Consider the following 21,521-nt stretch of genomic DNA (forward strand, 5'->3'; position numbering starts at 1 on the left):
AGAACAAGCTACATTCCGAACAGTAGGACATGTCATGGCATTTTTGCTCACCCTTGTTCCACCCCTCCCCAGCCGTTGTCTTGGTTTGGAGGAGATGGCAGTTCCCAATTCCACCTGTATTAGTCCATTCTCATGCTGCTATGAATAAATATCCAAGACTGGGTAATTTATAAAGGAAAGAGGTTTAGTTGACTCACAGTTCTGCATAGCTGGGGAGACCTCAGGAACCTTATAATCATGGCAAAAGGCAAAGGAGAGGCAGACACCTTCTTTACAGGGCAGCAGGACAGAGTGAATGCCAGCAGGGGAAATACCAGATGCTTATAAAACCATCAAATCTTGTGAGAACTCATCACTATCATGAGAATGGCATGGAGAAAACTGCCCCCATGATTCAATTACCTCTACTTGGTCCCACCCTTGACACATGGGGATTATTATAATTCAAGGTGAGATTTGGGTGGGGACACAGAGCCAAATCATATCACTATCCCTTGAACCAAAAGGAACAAGGCTGACCTTATTTGCAAAATTCTAACTTGTCTACAGGCTGCCTGAAGAATTGATCCCTGATTCACCTAACTCAGATCTCTGCTAGGAGACAAGCATGGCCTTAATCTCAGATGAGGAGAAGCAGTAGTCATGGCTCAGGAAAGCTGCAGAGAGACTGAACCTACAGATGCCTGGGGCAAAAGATTATAGGTGGAGACATATGACAGACCATCAAGACCCCACAAAGCTCTCTTGGGAAATTTAAGACAATTAAAAGCAGCCATCTATACAGAGATTCAAAAAACCACAAACAGGTCCAGGCAAGATGCATGCTCAGTAAAGACCTGAGAAGACCTTCAGTTTTCTCTTTGATGTGATCTCAAAATTCAGAAGCAAGGCCAAGATAATTAGGAAAGGACTTCCAAGGCAAAGAGCCAGTCTACAGAGAATGGGAGAAGTAGCTGTTTTTGGTTTTGGTTTTGTTCTCAAATCCCCAACATAATTATTGTGAATTTAAAATCCCAAAATCACAATGCATAAAAAGAAACAGGGAAACACGGACCATTCAATAATAATAATAAATTGGCAGAAACTATCCCTGAAAAAATAGAGGTATCAGACTTACTAGAAAAAGATTTTCAAACAATTGTTTTAAATACGTTCAAACAGTAAAGAACAACATGGACAGAGACCTAAAGGAAATCAGGTGAACTATATGAACAAAGGGGAATTTCAACAGAGATAGACATTATTACAAGAACCAACCAGAAATTCTGGAAATAAAAAATATAATGGGCACATTAGGGATAGTCAAACTTAAAAATTCACTAGAGGGATTCAATAGCAGACTTGGACAGAAGAAAGAATAAACAAGCTTAAAGATAACTTATTTGAAATGATCTAGTATGAGGTACAAAAAGAACGAAAGAATAAAAAAGTGAATAGAGCTTAAGAGACACTATCAAGCAGGACAGTATATCCATTATTAAGATCCCAGAAGGGGAACACAATAAGAAAAATGTAGGGAACTTATTTGAAATATAATGGCCAAAAACTTACCCAATCTGAGGACAGAGATAGATATATAAACTCAAGAAGCTCAACAAACTCTAAATATAATAAACCCAAAGAGACACACAACAAGATACATTATAATCAAACTGCTGAAAGTCAAAGATAAAGAGATAATCTTGAGAGTTACAAGAGAAAAATGACTCATCACATACAAGGGAGCCTAATAAGATTATCAGCAAATTTTTTAGTATGAATCTTGCAGGCTAAAAAGGATGGGAAAGTATATTCAAAAACATCAACCGGGCCGGGCATGGTGGCTCACACTTGTAATCCCAGCACTTTGGGAGGCCGAGGCAGGCATACCACTTGAGATAAGGAGTTCGAGCCTGGCCAACATGGTGAAACTCCATCTCTACTAAAAATACAAAATATTAGCCGGGCATAGCGGTACACACCTGTAATCCCAGCTACTTGGGAGGCTGAGACAGGAGAATCACTGGAACCTGGGAGGTGGAGGTTGCAGTGAGCCGAGATCGCACCACTGTACTCCAACCTGGGAGACAGAGCAAGACCCTATCTCAAAAAATAATAATAATAATAATACTGTATCTAGCAAAACTGTCCTTCAAATGTGAAGAAATTATGATATTCCTAGATAAAAGATGTATTGTCAACACCACTAGATGTTCCCTACAAGAAATGCTAAAGAGAGTCCTTCAAATTGAAACAAAAAGATATTAGACAGCTATACAAAGTCACATGAAAGTATAATGTTCTCCATTAAAGGTAAACATATGGGCAACTATAGAATCCTGTATTACTGTAATTCTGGTGCATAAATCCACTTTTAATTCTTGTATAGAATCTATAAAATTACACAAAAAACTATAAATCTAAGTTAATGGGTACATAATATATAAATGTAAGTTTTAACAATAACAAAAGGAGGAACTAACTGTAAAGGAGAATTTTTGTATGCTAATGAAGATTAGTTGTTATCAATGTAATATAAATTGAATAAATTTGAAATCTGTTATGTAATCACAATGTTAGGCACCAAGAAAAATATCTATATAGTGCACACAAAAGGAAATGAAAAGGGAATCAAAGTATGTCACTATAAAAAAAAAATCAATGGATTACAAAGGGAGGGCAGTAAGAAAAGAAATTAGGGACCAAAAAGCCACAAGACATGGAGAAAACAGATGACAAATCAGCAATAGTAAATCCTTCCATATCAATAATTACTTTAAATATGAATAATCCAACTCACTAGTCAAAAGATATATTGACTGAATGGATTTTTTTAAAAAATCTAACACTCTGCTGCACACAAGAGACTCATTTTAGATCCAACACATAAGCTGAAATGGAAAGGATGGATAAAATATTTCATGTAAATAGTAACCACAAGAGAGCAGGGGTACCTATAATGGTATCAGATAAAATAGACTTTCAATGAAAAATCGTCACAAGAGACTAGGAAGGATAATATATAATGATTAAAGAGTCAATTCACCAAGATATGATGATTATAGATATGTATGCACTAAACATCAGAACTCTTAAATATACAAAGCAAACATTAACAATTGAAGAAATAGACAGCACTGCAGTAATATTAGGAGACTTCAATAATCTGCTTTCAATAATCGATACGACAACCAGACAGAAGACCAATCAGGACAACAGAAGACTTGAACAACACTACAGACCAATTAGATGGAAAAGACACATACAGAACTCTCCACTCAATTCCTATCAAAATCTCAATATATCTTTGCAGAAACAGAAAAAAAAAATACTCATCCTTAAATTAATACGGAAAATCAAGAGACCTTGAAAAGCCAAATCAATCTTGAAAACAAACAATAAAGGTGAAGAACTCACACTTTCTGACTTCAAAATTTACTACAAAGCTACAGTAATCAAAAGATGGTACTAGCATAAAGACAGACATATAGAACCATGGAACAGAATTGAGAACCTAAATAAAACCTTTGTGTATGTGGATAAATGATTTCTGACAAGGGTGCCAAGACCATTTAATGGGGGAAAAGACGTTCTTTTCATCAAATGTTGCTGGAAAAACAGGATGTCCATATACAAAAGTATGAAGTTAGACTCTTACCTTACATCGTATACAAAAATCAACTCAAAATGTATCAAAGATCTACACACAGGCCTACAACTATAATTCTCTTGGAAGAAAACATAGGAGAAAACGTTGTAACATTGAATTTGGCAATTATTTCACAGGTAAAACACCAAAAGTACAGGCAATAAAAACAACAACAAAAAAAAAACAGATGAATTAGACTTCATTAAAATTATTGTTTGTCCATCAAAGGATACTATCAACAGAGTAAAAAGGCAACCCACACAACAGGAGAAAATACAGTTGGCCCTCTGTATCCATGGGCTTCTCATCTGTGGATTCCACCAACAACAGATTGAAAACATTTGGGAAAAAACCGTCTGTACTGAACACGTACAGACTTTTTTTCTTGTAAATTATTCCCTAAATAATACAGTATAATAATGATTTACATAATAATTACATTGTATCAGGTATTATAAGTAATGCAGAGATTAAAGTATATGTGAGGATGTGTATAGATTATATGCAAATACTACGCATTTAATAACAGGGACATAAGCATCTGCAGATTTTAGTATCTGTAGGGGGTCCTGGAACCAACCCCCACAAATACTGAGGGACAACTGTATTTGCAAATCACATATATAATAAGTGACAAATAACCAGAATATAGAAAGAACTATAACCCAATAAAAAAAATTTAATGTACAAAGAACTTCCAAGATAAACAAATGGACAAAAAGTACGTGAAATGATATTCAACATCACTAATTGTTAGGAAAATGCAGATCAGACCACAATGAGAAACTACTTTACATACATTGAGAAGGCCATTATTTGATTTTAGCCAAAAGGCTGAGAAGCAATAAGATGGCCATTATCAAAAAACAGAAAGCAAAAAGTGTTGATAGGATGTGGAGAAACTAGAACATTTGTACATTGCCAGTGGGAATATAAAATGGTATTGCCATGGAAAACAGTATGGTAGTTCCTAAAAAAATTAAACATAAAACCATTATATGATCCAGCAATTTTACTTCTGGTATACACCCAAAGAATTGAAAGCAGGGACAAGAACAGATATTTTTACACCCATGTTCATAGCAACATTAGTCACAATACCCAAAAGGTGAAAACAACCAAAATGGTCACTGACAGATGAATGAACAAACAAAAGGTGGTATATACTTATAATGAAATATTATTCAGCCCTAAAAAGGGAATGAAATTCTGATACCTGCTACAGCATGGATGAACTTTGCAGACATTATGCTAAGCGAAATAAGTAAAGACCTGAAATAAGTAAAGGCTCAAAAGGACAAATATTGTATTACTCCACTTATATGAAGCACCTGGAATAGTCAAATTCTTAGAGACACAACGTAGAAGAACACCAGGCACGGTGGCTCACGTCTCTAATCCCAGCACTTTCAGAGGCCAAGGTGGGTGGATCACCTGAGGTCAGGAGTTCGAGACCAGCCTGACCAACATGGAGAAACCTAATAAAAATACAAATTTAGCAGGGCATGGTGGTACATGCCTGTAATCCCAGTTACTCAGGAGGTTGAGGCAGGATAATTGCTTGAACCCAGGAGGCGGAGGTTGTGGTGAGCCGAGATTGCGTCACTGCACTCCAGCCTGGGCAACAAGAGCAAAATTCCATCTCAGAAAAGTAGAATAGTGGTTATCAGAGGCTTAAGGAAGTACAAAATGGGAAATTGTTATTTAATGAGTACAGAATTTCAGTTTGGAATGATTACAAAGTTCTGGAGATGGAGAGTGGTGATGGTTACACGATGACGTGAATGTGCCTAATCCCACTAAAGTATACACTTAAAAAATAAAGTAGTAAATTTTATGTTATATATATTTTACCACAATACAAAACAAAGGAAAGGGAAAAGAAAGAAATGAAACCACTAGTGGTCTAGTTACCTCTTGGGAACATTCTGGAAAAAATTTGTGCTAACGACAGAAACGGAAGGAAAAAGTTTTAATTCTCCTTTAAACTGTAATAGGTAAATTTAGAGGTTATCGTGGGGCTACACGTTTGAGTGAGTTTCTAGGTATGGGGCATACCTCTTGTTTCCTCCCACTGATTTTGCTCTTAGTCAAGGGTAATAAATCATATAGTTACATACCTATGTTGTCTTGTTTGTACTACTCATTGGCATACTGTCTGAAAGAAATCTTTTTTTTTTTTTTTTTTTTTTGAGGTGGAGTATCATTCTGTCACCCAGGCTGGAGTGCAGAGGTGTGGTCTCAGCTTACTGCAACCTCTGTCTCCCGGGTTCAAGTGATTCTCCTGCCTCCACCTCCAGAGTAGCAAATTGTGCTACTTTATCATTTTTAGAGGTTTCACACTTATACTTCAAGATGCTCTATTAATGTAATTGTCAACATGTAAATACCATGTATGTGTATGTGCATATACATATATATACGTATATGTGTGTGTGTGTGCGTGCATGTATAAAAATAAAAAATTTAAAAAAAAAACTGAAAAGCAAGCTGGGTGTGGTGGTGTATCCTTATAGTCCCAGCTCCTCTGGAGGCTGAGGTCGGGGAACTGCTTGAGCCCAGGAGTTTTAGGCCAGCATGGAGAACCTAGCAAGACTCAATCTCTAAATTTTTAAGTGAAAAACAAACTAAACATGTCCTAAAGTTTTGAAAAGGATAGACATTCTAGTCACATAGATGTTTCTTGTAACTCTTCTTTATAAGGTGAAATAATTATATTAAATCATAATTCACTAAAGGCATTCCTGTAGAAAGGTGAAATGACAAGTTCTAAATACATTCCTTTCTGATGGCTTACTTAACACAGAAGTTAGAAAGTTAGTTAGCTTATCTATCAACTTGTCTCTCTTACGTACCAGAAGCCTCAAGCCAATCTTTGGCAAGTGCTAGACTGTAGTCAGTTGGAGACTGCATTTTCTACAAAAATGTCAAGTACCAAACTGCAATGTTGATGAAAAAGAAACCTATATATGATACCAAATATGCAAGAAGCAGAGTTCAATTTCACAATATTCAGTAGTGAAACTTGAATAGCTGGTCAGCTTACTCAGAAAAGCATCTCCTGCCACATAGGTTGGACCACTAGCTAGCATGCTTATAAGCAAAAGCCTTAAATGATAGGAATAGAGAATCAGAGGAGTTAATCATAAAGCAGCCTGTGGAACTAGTATTGTTAGTACATTAAAAAACTATAGTTGGGAAAAAAAAACACTTCACAGAGAAATAAGAACAAAATTATAATCCCAACTCTGCCACGAACTAACTTTGGACGAAACACTTAACCCACATGAGCCTCAACTTGTTCATCTATAAAACAGAAGAATTTCAGATTAGGGAGTTTTAAGATTTCTTCCATCTCTAAAATATTACACTTCTGGGATTTAATTATTATTAAACCAAATCAGAAACTTCAAGAGAGACCATTAGTAACAGAGAGGAAATCGAACATAATAAACTGTGAGATGATCACTTCTTGTATTAAAATTTAAAACTCTGTATTAAGTGAGCAACATGTCAAAATCCAGTTTATAGCAAAGCTTAACCTGTCTGCTGAATTCACTTACAAAAGTCTGTGCACATTTAAAGGAAAGTGACCTGATATCACCCAACATTAGGTAACAGCAAAAGGGTGTGGCTCAGAAAATGCACTTAACCATATGTAGAAAGCAATGAGGGACTGGGGAAAACCCTTTTGTTGCTGTAAAATTACTACAAGAATTAACATGTAGTTTCATTCAGTCAAGGCTGAGCACAATTTCAACACATTAACAAGAAAATGAAGATCAGTCTTCCTTGGAACCACAGCTTCCTATTACTGAACAAAATCACCTCCTCCCAAACTAGGAAACAAACAAAGCAAAACTACCAATTCTACAGTGTTTATCCAGAAGCTTAAAATTTCATAAGCTTTTGGTCCAATAACTCTATTTCTACAGTTCTATACCAAGGAAACAATCCTACAAACAGGGAAAAAAAAAAAACAAAACTTTATGCCTAAGAAAATCTATCATAGGGTTATTTATGAAAAAGAAGAAATTAGAACCAATATAAATTTAACCAAAAAAGGAGTGGTTAAATAAAGCTATAGTATTTAATGGAATAATAAAATTCAGCCATTAAAAACAGACTATGTAGGAACATTGAAAAGTTTTGAAGTGTTGTGAGGCCAAAAAAAAAAAAAAAAGAAAGAAAAAAGATACAGAATTACATATACAATACAATTCGAGCTGTGTTTAAAATAAATAAAACGTGGAGAAAAAGAGACTAGAAGCAAATTCATGTTAACTTTAGTTTTGTATAACTGATAGGACTATGGGTAAAGTTTCATACTTTTCTGTTTTCCAAATTTTATTTAATGATTATGTTTTATTTCAAATAATGTTTAAAAAATTGAATGTAAAATAAATTATTTTATAAATCTTCAAAATATCCCTCTAAGGTACATAGAGTATAAGTCAAGGTTATATAGCATTGGAAACCTTGGAAATGCCCTGAAGTCTTTTTAAAATGCAATGGATTTTAAAGAAAATCCTCCAAAGGAATATTTTTTGTTTTTTTAAATCCTGGAGGATCTTGAGAAGTTAATTCTATGATTCTTACTTTTTAAAATGTAATTCCTAAGGTAAGAGAGGATTAAATCATGGATAGAAGACACTACATAACATCAACAACATGGCTGAACGACATGATACTTCTTAGGTATGCCATCAGTCTTCTAGCAACAAGTATATCTAGATATTAGGAAAATAAAATAATTTATCTAGGATCTCTGTCAGTTGATGAACAAGGCCAAAACCTAACTCATTTTCTCAATGACCATTCTCGTGGTATAGAAACTAGACTTTGATATGGTAGTTTATAAGCCAAGAGTTGAAGCTTATGTTTTTAAAATGACAGTGCTTAGTTTTCTTTTTAAATTGAAAGCTACCTAAAAGCCCGGAACTTGCCAGCACACACTCAAGCCCCAGGCACTATTAAATTACGCATTCTTCTTGCTACCTGTTTTTCCAGGTTTTTTTTTTTTTTCAATTTTGTGTACATCAAGATCTACAGGCACATACCTACATACATGTGTTGCCCCTATTTTTTAGCCCCATATCTGTTTCCTTTGAGATGTGACTACTTAAAATAGTATAAATGCAGACTTTCTGAAAGGCTTCTCTTAGTAAAAATAACTTTTAAGATATAACTTACAGAATAAATTTATTTTTAAAAATTATTTTCACCTATACTTTAAGTAAAATGTCTCCAATTATGACACGATAGTGTAAGTGCTATTATCCCTACTCTCTTTACCTTTTACTTTTACCATTTCAACTCTGAGTAGGTTATCTTCAGATTTTAAAAAATGTCCCCACTGTGTTATTTTTCACATATTACTCATCTTTAGTCTTATCTTCACACGTTATCCAACTTCAGAAGCCCATAAAATCTTCTGTTTTTCTGTAACTGATAGAGATGGGCGGAAAGTGCAAAAGAAAGAATAATAAATGGGAAATAAAGTTGTTGTCAATATTTCTTTGAAGCTTCATAAAATTTTATGAAAGTCTTATAAAACCACAATCTTTTCTATTTTATAAGCCATTACCTCAAGAGCCGCTATCAAATACTCAGTAAAACACCCAAAATTAGGAAATATGTTATATAATACCTTTTAGAATACACAGTATTTTAAAATCACACTGTAGAATCCAAATGATGACCCACAGTTTGCAATTTTTCATTGGAGGAACCCTCAGATGCTTCTAAATTTCAATTACCATCCTGTCGTTTCTTTGCCTCTTAATGCTTATTATTTCTTGACTAGTTTTTATGAATATCATATCAAAATTTTGATGATCAAGTCAGGTAAGTATACAGTTCTCTTATGTATCTATGTGCAGTACATTTTAAACTATTTTGTTTCACTATTTTTAAGTACTTAAAAATAATAAAGATACAAATGTTAAGTCAATTACTTCTTACTCTGCTTAAACATTATTTTAATTATTTTTATTTGTTTATTTGCAGGAAATCAGAGATGGTGGTTCTCTCAGAATGATTCACTTTGGTCTGGTGTAAACATTAAGAAAAAAAGAAACCCGCCTTCTTCATATCTAAACTTTTTCATGGCCTGATACAGACTTAATATCCCCCGTGTGGATTTTTAACAAGAGACAGTATGAATTGTATAAATTAGTTAAGAGTTTTGAGTGTTTTCAAAATAAAGTTTTATTATTTCAAAACATGCAGCATTACAGCAAAGTGATCCTAAGTAAAAGTCCTTAACCTACTTATTTTCAATAATGTAAAATTTTGAAAGTATCTTAAATTGTACATTGATTAGGTGCTACAAAAATAGAATATTTAAACTTTGTTCTCCCAGGTACTTTAAAAAAGGGGCAGTAGGGGGCAGGCGTAGTACTCATGTCTGTAGTCCCAGTGCTTTAGGAGGCCAAGGCTGAAGGATCACTTGAGCCCAGGAGCTCAAGAATAGCCTGTGCAACATAGTGAAACGCTGTCTCTAGAAAATATTTTAAAAATTAGCCAGGCATGGTGGTACATGCTTGTGAAGCTGAGGCAGGAGAACTGCTTGAGCCCAGGAGTTCAAGGCTACAGTGAGCCGTGATCATGCCACTACACTCTAACCTGGGCAACAGACCTGTCTCCAAAAAAGAAAGAAAGAAAGAAAGTCCTCTTCTGCTCTTGTTTACATTATTAATTTACATTACAAATACAGTACTTGTTATGCAAATTTTCAGCCCAGACCCACTGTTAGAAGACAATTCTCCATGGTTCTCTCAAATTACTGCTATGAGTAATTTGCCCTGACTGCCCCTTAGAATGCAGATACAGTTTCCCTCTGGAGAAAGGGGCAGGCATGCTTATCAACTATTATATGAGATTTGAGTTCTTTAAGCTCAGAATGCCTCTCCTTTACACTGCCCATTGAGTGTGCAGGTGTCATCTAGCCCTCTTAGCATTGCTCTATAGGAGTAGGGCTCAGAGAATCCATGAAAAAAAAGAAAAGAAAAAAATGCCTATACCCTGGTTACTATCATTTGTCTCTGACTTAGGAGTCTCATGTCTTCTAACAGCATCCATGAAACTATAGTGTGGTAACTTGTAAGCTACTAAGTAGGGTAAAATCTCATACCCTTCACAGTTATCAATACCCATTCTTTAGCAGATCACTGATATTTCACAATGATAGACATCTATAGGCCAGGCGCGGTGGCTCATGCTTGTAATCCCAGCACTTTGGGAGGCCGAGGTGGGCTGATCACGAGGTCAGGAGATCGAGACTATCCTAGACAACACAGTAAAACCCCGTCTCTACTAAAAATAAAAAATAAAAAAATTAGCCAGGCGTGGCAGCATGCACCTGTAGTCCCAACCACTTGGGAGGTTGAGGCAGAATGGCATGAACCCGGAGGGCAGAGGTTGCAGTGAGCCGAGATCATGCCACTACACTCCAGTCTGGGCGACACAGTGAGACTTAGTCTCAAAAAATATATATATATATATATAGACATTTTATAATAATCAACATTGTTTAACATTAGACAATAATTACATTATATAATTAAATCTTAAAGTTCAAAGTTAATCAGACTTAAGGCTTTTATACTTCAAATTTTTCTTTCTACTTCCCATTTATCTGTACCTCTTCCAGAGGATATGACAAAAAAAGGTGAAACTCAAATTAGATTTTTCATTTTGTTATTGCGCTGAAAAAATTTTAATAATGCATAACATATAAGCCAAACTGAGTTACCAGCAAATTTTCATTCTCCTATTCCCAACCTTCTTTATCACACAGATTATCAAAAGTTAACTAATTTTTAGAGAAAAAATTGTATTTAAAAAAATAGGGTGTTGTCGAGATTGCAAAATTTTCTCCAGATTTTCTGGGTAGTCATTAACCCAAAATACCATTCCTGTGAGATATTAAAGGTAAAATATGGATACTGATATATCTATGTTGTTCTACATAATGATAATAATAATAAATGTTTGTCAATTATCTAGGTGAAAATTAAACAAATCATAGTTCTTAAAGTACCCATTTTCCCCACTTCACATACCTCTAGAAAAATTAAATGTACAGAAAACCAAGTTTAGATAGTAAGAATATATTATGAATGATCTTTGATAATGTCCATGATTTATAAGTGCTATTATTTCCCAGATGTTGTAAATCTGAGAATGTTTATTAAACATTACAGTAAATTGATATTCCTGCTTTGCTAGAACCTGAAAGGATTATGAAGGGGCTACCATAGCTATAAAGTAAGAAGAGTGGTATAGGCAGGAACAGCTAGGTAGTATCTCTCCTAGCACTGACAGGTTCACAGGTTGTCCTTCAGGAAGAGACCCATGAGCTTTTTCAATTATTTTCCACATTTCTCAGATCTGAAGTAATTTCCACAGTAATTTATATTCACTATCACATTGTGTCTTATTGCTAGAATAAACTTTGTTTGGAATGCTAATGTCTAAAAGTTTTTGCTTCATTAAAAGGCTATGTAACCAAAACTTGGTATTATACTTTCTTCTTACTATCTTGAAATGTTTGTTAAGGAGTTAAAATTATACCACTCTCTACTGAGAGTTTGATCAGTGCTACAACACACATAGCCCTGTACCAGACACTGTACATAGGGATTCTCAATGAAAAGTCCTCCAAAATTCAGTGAGGAAGATATATCATCATCATCATCCCCACTCTATCGATGAAGAAACCTGATGAACCTTCTAGCACCAGGTTTCACCTAGAAAGGACAGAGGGGCCTGGCCTTCCCTCCCACAATGTGCCAAGTGGAGTTTGAGCTGGCCCGCACTGCCCTCAAGCAGCTGAAGGGTACTGTGTGCGATCAGGAGAAAACTGCTGGTGTATAGCTTCTACAAACAGCCCACCCAGAGCGACTGCAACATTCCTGCCCCTTCAGCCTCAGATGTGAAAGCCAAGGCCAAGTAGGAGGCATGGAATGTGAACAAAGGGATGTTTAAGATGGACACCATGAGGATCTATGTTGCCAAAGTGGAAAAGCTGAAGAAGAATGAGGCTGGCTAAGGACACATTAGCAGACACAAGGAAGCAGCACGGCTCCTCTAGTACAGAATGCTCTTTAAAAACTTTGGTGACTGAAATGTCCTGAAACAATAGCAAGTTTAGCTGAGACATCAATAAATCACTTAAACTGCATGACAGTGACTGTCTACTGCTGGAAAAGAGAAACACAGGGACTGTGAGTGCTCGGGAGGTGTCCAAATGTACAAACTGGTTTTTTGTATGATTTTGAGTGGAGTTCCCAGCTTTCCTATTTTAAGAGTTAGGTAGCCATTTAGCAGGAGTAGAGGTGTTAAGGGGAAAATGTGCTGTGGAAATGCCCAAGGGCTGAAGTCAGTGAGACCATTCTCCAGTGACAGCCTCTTGGGAGGCTGAGGCTCCAACCGTTTACCTCTTCAGGGTTGATTCACTAATAACCCAATACTACAGAGGGGAAAGGGACTCTATCCCCCCAAAAAGCTGAAGTCAAGTCCAAAAGCCCCCATTGGCACGCAGGTCCTAAGAAGTTAATGTTTTTAGGGAGACCAAGCTTTTAGTGATAATATAGTGAAACAATTGATGCAGCACAACACAGCAGTTGAGAAACAATGGAGCCCGTAGTGTCAAAATACCAGCCTCAGAAAGACTCATCTACAGCCTAGCAACCAAAATTTTTTTGAGGTTATTCTGCACCTAACCCTGGTTTCTGCTTGGGGATGTTTGTGGAACAATATGCATATGTATGTATATGTGGGATTTGTTACAAGAACACAGCATACCCCTTGACCTAAGCAAGAGCCAGAGTATCTAAGCCCAACTTTTACTCCTCACTGTTATCGTGGAGGCATCATTGCACAGCCAATATGCCTGGTGGCTGGAGTATAGACTGCTAAATGGTATTCAGCGAAGCAGGTCTACAATGACATGAGATTTCCTAGTACTTTTTCCTTAATTAAAAATTATATTCATAGATCATGACATCAGGTCAGTTCCAGTTCTGGCTGGGAACAATAATAGAAACAACAACCATAAATACTTCAGAGAGGAGACCGAGGCGCGGTGGCTCATGCCTGTAATCCCAGCACTTTGGGAGGCCAAGGTGGACAGATCACGAGGTCAGGAGATCGAGACCATCCTGGCTAACATGGTGAAACCCCATCTCCACTAAAAATACAAAAAAAATTAGCTGGGTGTGGTGGCACGTGCCTGTAGTCCCAGCTACTTGGGAGGCTGGGGCAGGAGAACCACTTGAATTCAGAAGGCAGAGGTTGCAGTGAGCCAAGATCGTGCCACTGGTCTCCAGCCTGGGCGACAGAGTGAGACTCTGTCTCCCAAAAAAAAAAAAAAGGCTTCAGACAACAAAGGCAACGAAACCTCACCATGTATCTTCAGGATATTCTGTGCACATATACATATTTGCAGGGAGTTACTATAGACAAAGTACATTACTTAAGAATGAAGTCTACCCAGGGCATCACAACAACTAAAGAACTATTTCTTGTAACTATAGACTGGGCAAGACCCACAGTGTAGAACAGCAGTGCTGTTCTCTCTTCTTTGTAGGATGTTATGAAGACATTTTGATGCTTTTAGGATCATGATTCATGTTAAATGTAAATTAATAGTAAAAATAACAATACATTTTGCTCCAAAATATGGTAACAACTTAGAAGCTATAATATATAGCCATACCACTCTTCAAATCATAGAACCTAAAAAGTAAAATTGTGCTATAATTAGGACAGTAGAAACTAACTGTAAGATAGATTAAAAAAGGAGAAACAATAGGATTTATATATGTGTATTTCCTTATGATGTGGTTACCTATAGGATACAGGGGAAATGGGACTGATGAAGATGGGGTAGGAGCAAGATTTTTCTACGGATACTGTGAAAAGTAAAAGAAAATCTCAGGACTCACTAACGAAAAAACTTACACCATTTTGGCATATTAACTATTTAAGTTAATATAGCACTTCAAAAACAGCAGGTGAAAAAAAGATCACTATGACATTCATGCTGGTTCCTAAGGTAAGAAATGAAATTCCTATATAAAAGATGCAACATTCTTATCATCGAGGACAAAAAGCTGAGGCCAAAGGAATTCTGTACAAACAAACCTAGTTATACCAACCCTTATCTTCCTGGCTACTTACGTACACAATTAACTATCCTAGCCTAATCCCCTTTGCCTTATCACATTTTCCCAACTTACTATTCTTTGTCCAATTCAGAATTTAAGTAATTGACTCTAACAGCTTCTTCAGTTCTTCATTCCTTTATGATGGCTCCCATGCCACATAAAACTTGTATTGAATAAATGTGCGTGCTTTTCTCCTGTTAATTTAACTTATATCAGTTTAGCTGTTGGGCCCAGTCAGGACCCTAAGAGAACGGAGGTAAAGTTTCACTATCTCTACATTAGTAAAGACTGTCAAATTTACAACCAAGACTTTATTTTAAAACATACTAACTGGCCAGGCTCGGTGGCTCATGCTTGTAATTCCAGCACTTTGGGAGGCTGAGGTGGGCAGATCACCTGAGGTCAGGAGTTCGAGACCAGCCTGGCCAACATGGCGAAACCCCATCTCTACTAAAAATACAAAAATTAGTTGGGCATGTGGTGCATGCCTGTAGTCCCAGCTACTCAGGCAGGCTGAGGCAGAAGAATCGCTTGAACCCGGGAGGTGGAGGTTGCAGTGAGCCAAGATTGTGCCACTGCACTCTAGGCTGGGTGACAGAGGGAGACTCTGTATCAAAAAAAAAAAAAAATTACTAATTAACTATATTATTTAAAAATATATATATACACACAGACATATAGACCAATGGAACAAATACAGAGCCGAGAAATAAACCTTAGAGTATATGGTCAAATTATTTTTGATAAGGGTGCCAAGACCATTAAATGGGGAGGGAAAGGACAGTCTTTTCAACAAATGCTGCTGCTGGGAAAACTGGATATCCGCAAAAGAATGAAGTTGGACACTTACCTTATGCCATATACAAAAATAACTCAAAATTGATCAAAGACCAAAACACATAAGACCTAAAAATATAAAACTCTTAGAAGAAAACAGAAGGAAAGCTTCATTACGTTTGATTTGGCGATGATATCTTGGATATTACACAAAGCCCAGCAACAAAAGTAAAAATGGATAAACTGGACTCCAAATCAAAAACTTCTGTGCATCAAAGGACACTATCAGCAGATTGAAAAAGCAGTCTATGAAATGGAAGAAAATATTTGCAAATCATATCTGATAAGGGCTTAATATCTAGACCATATAAAGAACTCCTACAACTCATACAAAAAATAGCAAAATATTTTTAAATGGGCAAAGAACTTGAACAGACATTTCTCCAAAGAAGATATACAAATGGCCAATGAGCACATGAAATAATGCTCAATACTGCTAATGTAGTCGCTAGTGGAAATGAAAATCAAAACCACAATCACATACTACTTTACATACCTTAAGATAGCTATTACATTATAAAAGGAAGAAAGAAAATAACAAGTGTTAGCAGGGATGTGGAACATTTATACACTGTTGGTAGAAAGTTAAAATTGCACGGCCACTACAGAAAACAGTTGATTCCTCAAAAAATGGAAAATACAATGATCATATGATCCAACAATTCCACTTCCAGTATATACCCAAAAGAATTGAAAGTAGTGACTCAGATATTTGTACACCCATGTTAATAACGTATTGTTATTCACAATGGCCAAAAGGCAAAAAGAACCCAAATGTCCACTGACAGATACATAAACAAAATGTGGTGTATATCTGTAGGCACGCGCACACACACACACACACACACTAGAACATTGAGCCTTAAAAAGGCAGTAAATTGTGACACATGCTACAACATCCATGAACCTTGAATATATTATGCTAAGGGAAATAAGTTAGTCACAAAAAGACAAATATTGTATGATTCCACCTATATGAGGTATCCAAAGTAGTCAAATTCATAAAAACAAAAAGTAGAATGGTAGTTGCCAGGGGATAAGGGGAGAGGAAAATTGTGAGTTGTTATTTAATGGGTAGAGAGTTCCAGTTTTGCAAGATAAAAAAAGTTCTGGAGGTTGGTTGCACAGCAGTGTGAATATACATAGCCCACTAAGCTGTACACTTAAAATGGGTAAGATGGCAAATTATATGTTATGTGTATTTATCACAATTTTTAGAAATATATATGTAACATATAGTTTTTCCTTAATATGACTTTGAAGACTCTGAAATTCACTGAGATCCGCTTTCTCCTAAAATAACTCCAAAAAAAGCTGCCTTTCAGAAGTAGCAAGATTTTGCTAAGAATATTTCTGTTTTAATAATCTACAACTATAACCCTAGTTACATAACTACCAATTTGCTTTTTTTTTTTTTTAATCATGGAAGAAAATCCAAAAGAATTCACAAGAAAACTGGAATAAGCAATTATAGCAAGGCTGCAGGATACAAAGCTAATATACAAAGGTCTATTGCTTTCCTATATACCAGCAATGAACAAGTGGAATTTGAAATAAAAAACACATTATCATTTACATAAGCACCAAACAATTGAAAGGTATAAATCTAACAAAATATTTATAATATCTGTATGAGAAAAACTATAAGTAAATTGGAAGATATTTCATATTCATAGATAGGAAGACTTAATATTATCAAGACATCAGTTTTTCCAACTTGATCTATAAATTCAATGCCATCCCAATCAAAATCCCAGCATGTTATTTCATAAATATGAACAAACCGATTCTAATGTTTATATGGAGAGGCAAAAGACTCAGAATAGCCAACACAATATTGAAGGGGCATAAAGTTAGAGGACTGACACTACTCAACTTAAAGACTTACTGTAACACTACAATAATCAAGACAGTGTGGTACTGGTGAAGGACAAATAGGTCAATGGAATACAAAAGAGAGCACAGAAACAGAGCCACTAAATATGGTCACCTAATCTTTGACAAAGGAGCAAAGGCAATACACTGTAAAAAAAAAAAAAAAAAAAAATATATATATATATATATATATATATATAGCCTTTTCAATAAATTATGTTGGAACAATGGACACCCACATGCAAAAGATGAATCTAGGCCGAGCGTGGTGGCTCACGTCTGTAATCCCAGCACTTTGGGAGCCCGAGGTGGGAGGATCACCTGAGGTCAGAAGTTCGAGACCAGCCTGGCCAACATGATGAAACCCCATCTCTACTAAAAAAAAAAAACAAAAATTAGCTGGGCGTGGTGGCAGACACCTTAATCCCAGCTACTTGGGAGGCAGAAGCAGGAGAACTGCTTGAACCTGGGAGGCGGAGGTTGCAGTGAGACGAGATCAAGCCATTTCACTCAAACCTGAGGGACAAGAGCGAGATTTCTCTTACCAAAAAAAAAAAAAAAGATGGATTTAGAGGAAGACCTTTACAAAGAATTAACTCAAAATGTATCATAAGCTTCAATGTAGAACACAAAACTATAAAGCTCCTAGAAGATAACAGGAGAAAACCTAGATGACTTTAGATTTGGTGTTGACTTTTTGGATGTGACACTGAAGACCTGACTTATAAAAGAAGAGTCAATAAACTGGATTTCATTAAAATTAAACATTTCTGCTCTACAAAAGACACTGCCAAGAGAATGAAAACATGGTCACAGACTAGGAGAAAATATTTGCAATAGACCTATCTCATAAAGGACTGTTATCCAAAATATACAAAGAATTCACAAAACTCAAAAATAAGAAAACAACCCAATTAAAAAATGGACCACCATCCTGGCTAACACGGTGAAACCCCATCTCTACTAAAAATACAAAAAATTAGCCGGGCATGGTGGCAGGCACCTGTAGTCCCAGCTACTCAGAAGGCTGAGGCAGGAGAATGGCGTGAACCTGGGAGGCAGAGCTGGCAGTGAGCTGAGATCGCATCACTGTACTCCAGCCTCGACAGAACGAGACTCCGTCTCAAAAAAAAAAAAAAATGGACCAAAAACCTTAACAGACACCTCACCAAAGAAGACATATAGATGCCCAAAAAAAAGAAAGCATATGAAAAGATGCTCCACGTCATATGTCAAGAGGGAAATGCAAATTAAAACAAGAAGATAACCACTGTACACTTATTAGAATGGCCAAAATCCTGAACACTGATAGCACCAAATGCTGACAAGGAGGTGGAACAAGAACTATCATTTATTGCACATGGGAACACAAAATGGTACAGGCAGTTTGGACGAAAGTTTGGTGGTTTCTCAACAAAACAAGACATACTCTTACCATATATATCATTCAGCAATTGAGGTCCTTGGTATTTATCCAAAAGAGTGGAAAATTTATGTCCACACAAAAATCCGCACATGGATGTTTATCAAAGTTTTATTCATAAGTAACAAAATTTGGAAGCAATCAAGATGCCCTTCAGTAGGTGAATGGATAAACTGTAGTACATCCAAATAATGGAATATTATTCAACACTAAAATAAATTAGCTATCAAGCCATGAAAAAACATGAAGAAACCTTAAATGCATAATACCAAGTGAAAGAAGTCAATTTGAAATGGCTACATAATGTATGATTCCATCAGTATGACATTCTGGAAAAAGGGGATTCTGGAAAACTATGAAGACAGTAAAAAGATCAGTGGGTTCCAGGGGTTACAGGAAAAGGAGGGATGAATAGGTGGAGCACAGAGGATTCTTAGGGCAGTGAAACTATTTTATATACTATAGAGTAGATACAGCTCATCACACATTTGTCAAGATCCAGAGAATGTACAACATCAAGAGTAAACCCTAATATAAGCTATGGACTTTGGGTGATGATGTATCAATGGAGAGTCATCATCTGTAACAAATACACCATTCTGGTGGGGGATGTTGATAGAGGGGAAGCTATTGTATGTGTGGGGACAGTACATATATGGGAAATCTCTGTACCTTCCTCTCAACTTTGTTGTAAACTTAAAACTGCTCTAAAAAAATTAGGTCTTGCTAGGCGCGGTGGCTCATGCCTGTAATCCCAGCACTTTGGGAGGCCGAGGTGGGTGGATCACAAGGTCAGGAGTTCAAGACCAGCCTGGTCAATATGGTGAAACCCCATCTCTACTAAAAATACAAAAAATAGCTGGGTGTGGTGGCATGCGCCTATAGTCCCAGTTACTCAGGAGGCTGAGGCAGGAGGATCACTTGAACCTAAGAGGCAAAGGTTGCAGTGAGCCGAGATCATGCCACTGCACTCCAGCCTGGGCGACAGAGCGAGACTCTGTCTAAAAAAAAAGTTAGGTCTTATAAAAAATAAGTCATGAAGTTTACCACTCGGGAGGCTGAGGCAGGAGGATTGCTTGAACCCAGGAGGCGGAGGTTGCAGTGAGCCAAGATCATGCCACTGCACTCCAGCCTGGGTGACAGAGCAAGACTGTCTAAAACAAAAAAATTAGGTCTTATAAAAAAAAAAAGTCATGAAGTTTAAAATACAATTCATTTTAAAAATCAGATTTTAACAATCTAGTTCAGTATTCTACTTTTATTCTCAACTTTTTGAAAAAAACAGTATTCCTTTATCCTCTCACAATTATTCTAACTTAAATTACATAATACTGTTCATGTGTTATGTAAAAGTTTATTAATACTTTTAACTTTTTTTTTTTTTTTTTTGAGACCGAGTCTTGCTTTGTTTAGGGATTACAGGCTTGAGCCACTGTGCCCACCTATTTATTTTCAACTTTTTAATTAATTTTTTATGTTAATACTTCTGCTCTACAGCTGAACTATTTACCTAAATATGACACATTTAAACTCTTTCATACAACCTCCTGTTAGGACAAAAACACAGTGCTTTACTTTATTTAAATTTCCTTTAACTATTAAATATACATTAATTTCAAACTATAATCCTCACTGCTATCTTTATTTTTCACACTCCCTTTTAACATTCATTTATATGCATATAATTTTACCTATTTCATTGAAAACCATATAAGCAAATGGAGTAATGTTCTCAGAGTATTAACTATTTTGTTTAAATGCAAAAGTTTATCTGTATTTGTTTGATGAGAAAATTTAAGTTTAAAATAACGCAAAAACTTTTATATAAAAATACAAAATTATCCTCATTGAGTAACTTTAACACACTTTAACTCTAATAAAGTGGGAAGAATCACAGAATATTATATTTAATTGTTCTATTTCACCACATAAGCTATCACAGATATCTTTTCCATGAATCCTTATGAAACTCTGAGAAAAACGCATGATTATGAGGTTTATTTAAATTTAATTTGGAGAATTATACAATCAGTCAAGAAGCATGCATTCTTCATTCTACATAAAATAATGAAATGGTTACTTATCCATGAAATTTTTTTGGTGAATTACAGTCATATTTCTATCAGGTCAAGTGACAATCTACATATGAGAGATTAATCTGACACAAGACAGTGAAGCTTAATCCTTTAGTATATCATAATCCACTTACTCTGTATGCTAGAAGAATTTCAGATTTTAAAATTACACAGGAAGTAATGCTAAATATGTACATAGAACAAAAGAAATTTTCCTAAAATATTTAGTTTAAATGTCTACATAGGATGAATGGACTGATTTTAAAAAGTGAAATACAATACTTATTTAATTTTATGGGGTAGAATTAAAATCATCATTTGATAACATTTTATAATTTTTTTTTAACTTTTTAAAACTTTTGAGGGTACAGAGTAGTTGTATATATTACAGGGTACATGAGATGTTTCGACACAGGCATGCAATGTGAAATAAGCACATTTGTATAATGGGGTATGTATCCCCTCAAGCATTTATCCTTCGAGTTACAAATAATCAAATTACATTCTTT

The 21,521-nt window shown here is 35.8% G+C and overlaps 1 protein-coding gene across 12 annotated transcripts in view; it reads left to right on the forward strand.

Moving 5' to 3' along the window:
* Nucleotides 1–12,145, forward strand: part of WDPCP (WD repeat containing planar cell polarity effector) — a 487,362-nt gene extending 475,217 nt beyond the window's left edge. For 9 of the 12 annotated variants that reach the window (XM_015433598.3, XM_015433599.3, XM_045368566.2 and 6 more), the window contains one exon: nucleotides 9,638–12,145. In XM_015433598.3, the coding sequence (XP_015289084.2) occupies nucleotides 9,638–9,688 (51 nt within the window). In that variant the 3' untranslated portion in view covers nucleotides 9,689–12,145. The remainder of the gene's footprint in view (nucleotides 1–9,637) is intronic. The other 3 variants (XR_012422331.1, XR_001484464.4, XR_012422332.1) reach the window with 1 other exon arrangement.
* Nucleotides 12,146–21,521: the final 9,376 nt, after the last annotated feature.

This window comes from Macaca fascicularis, chromosome 13 (genome assembly GCF_037993035.2).
Source record: "Macaca fascicularis isolate 582-1 chromosome 13, T2T-MFA8v1.1".
NCBI lineage: Eukaryota > Metazoa > Chordata > Mammalia > Primates > Cercopithecidae > Macaca > Macaca fascicularis.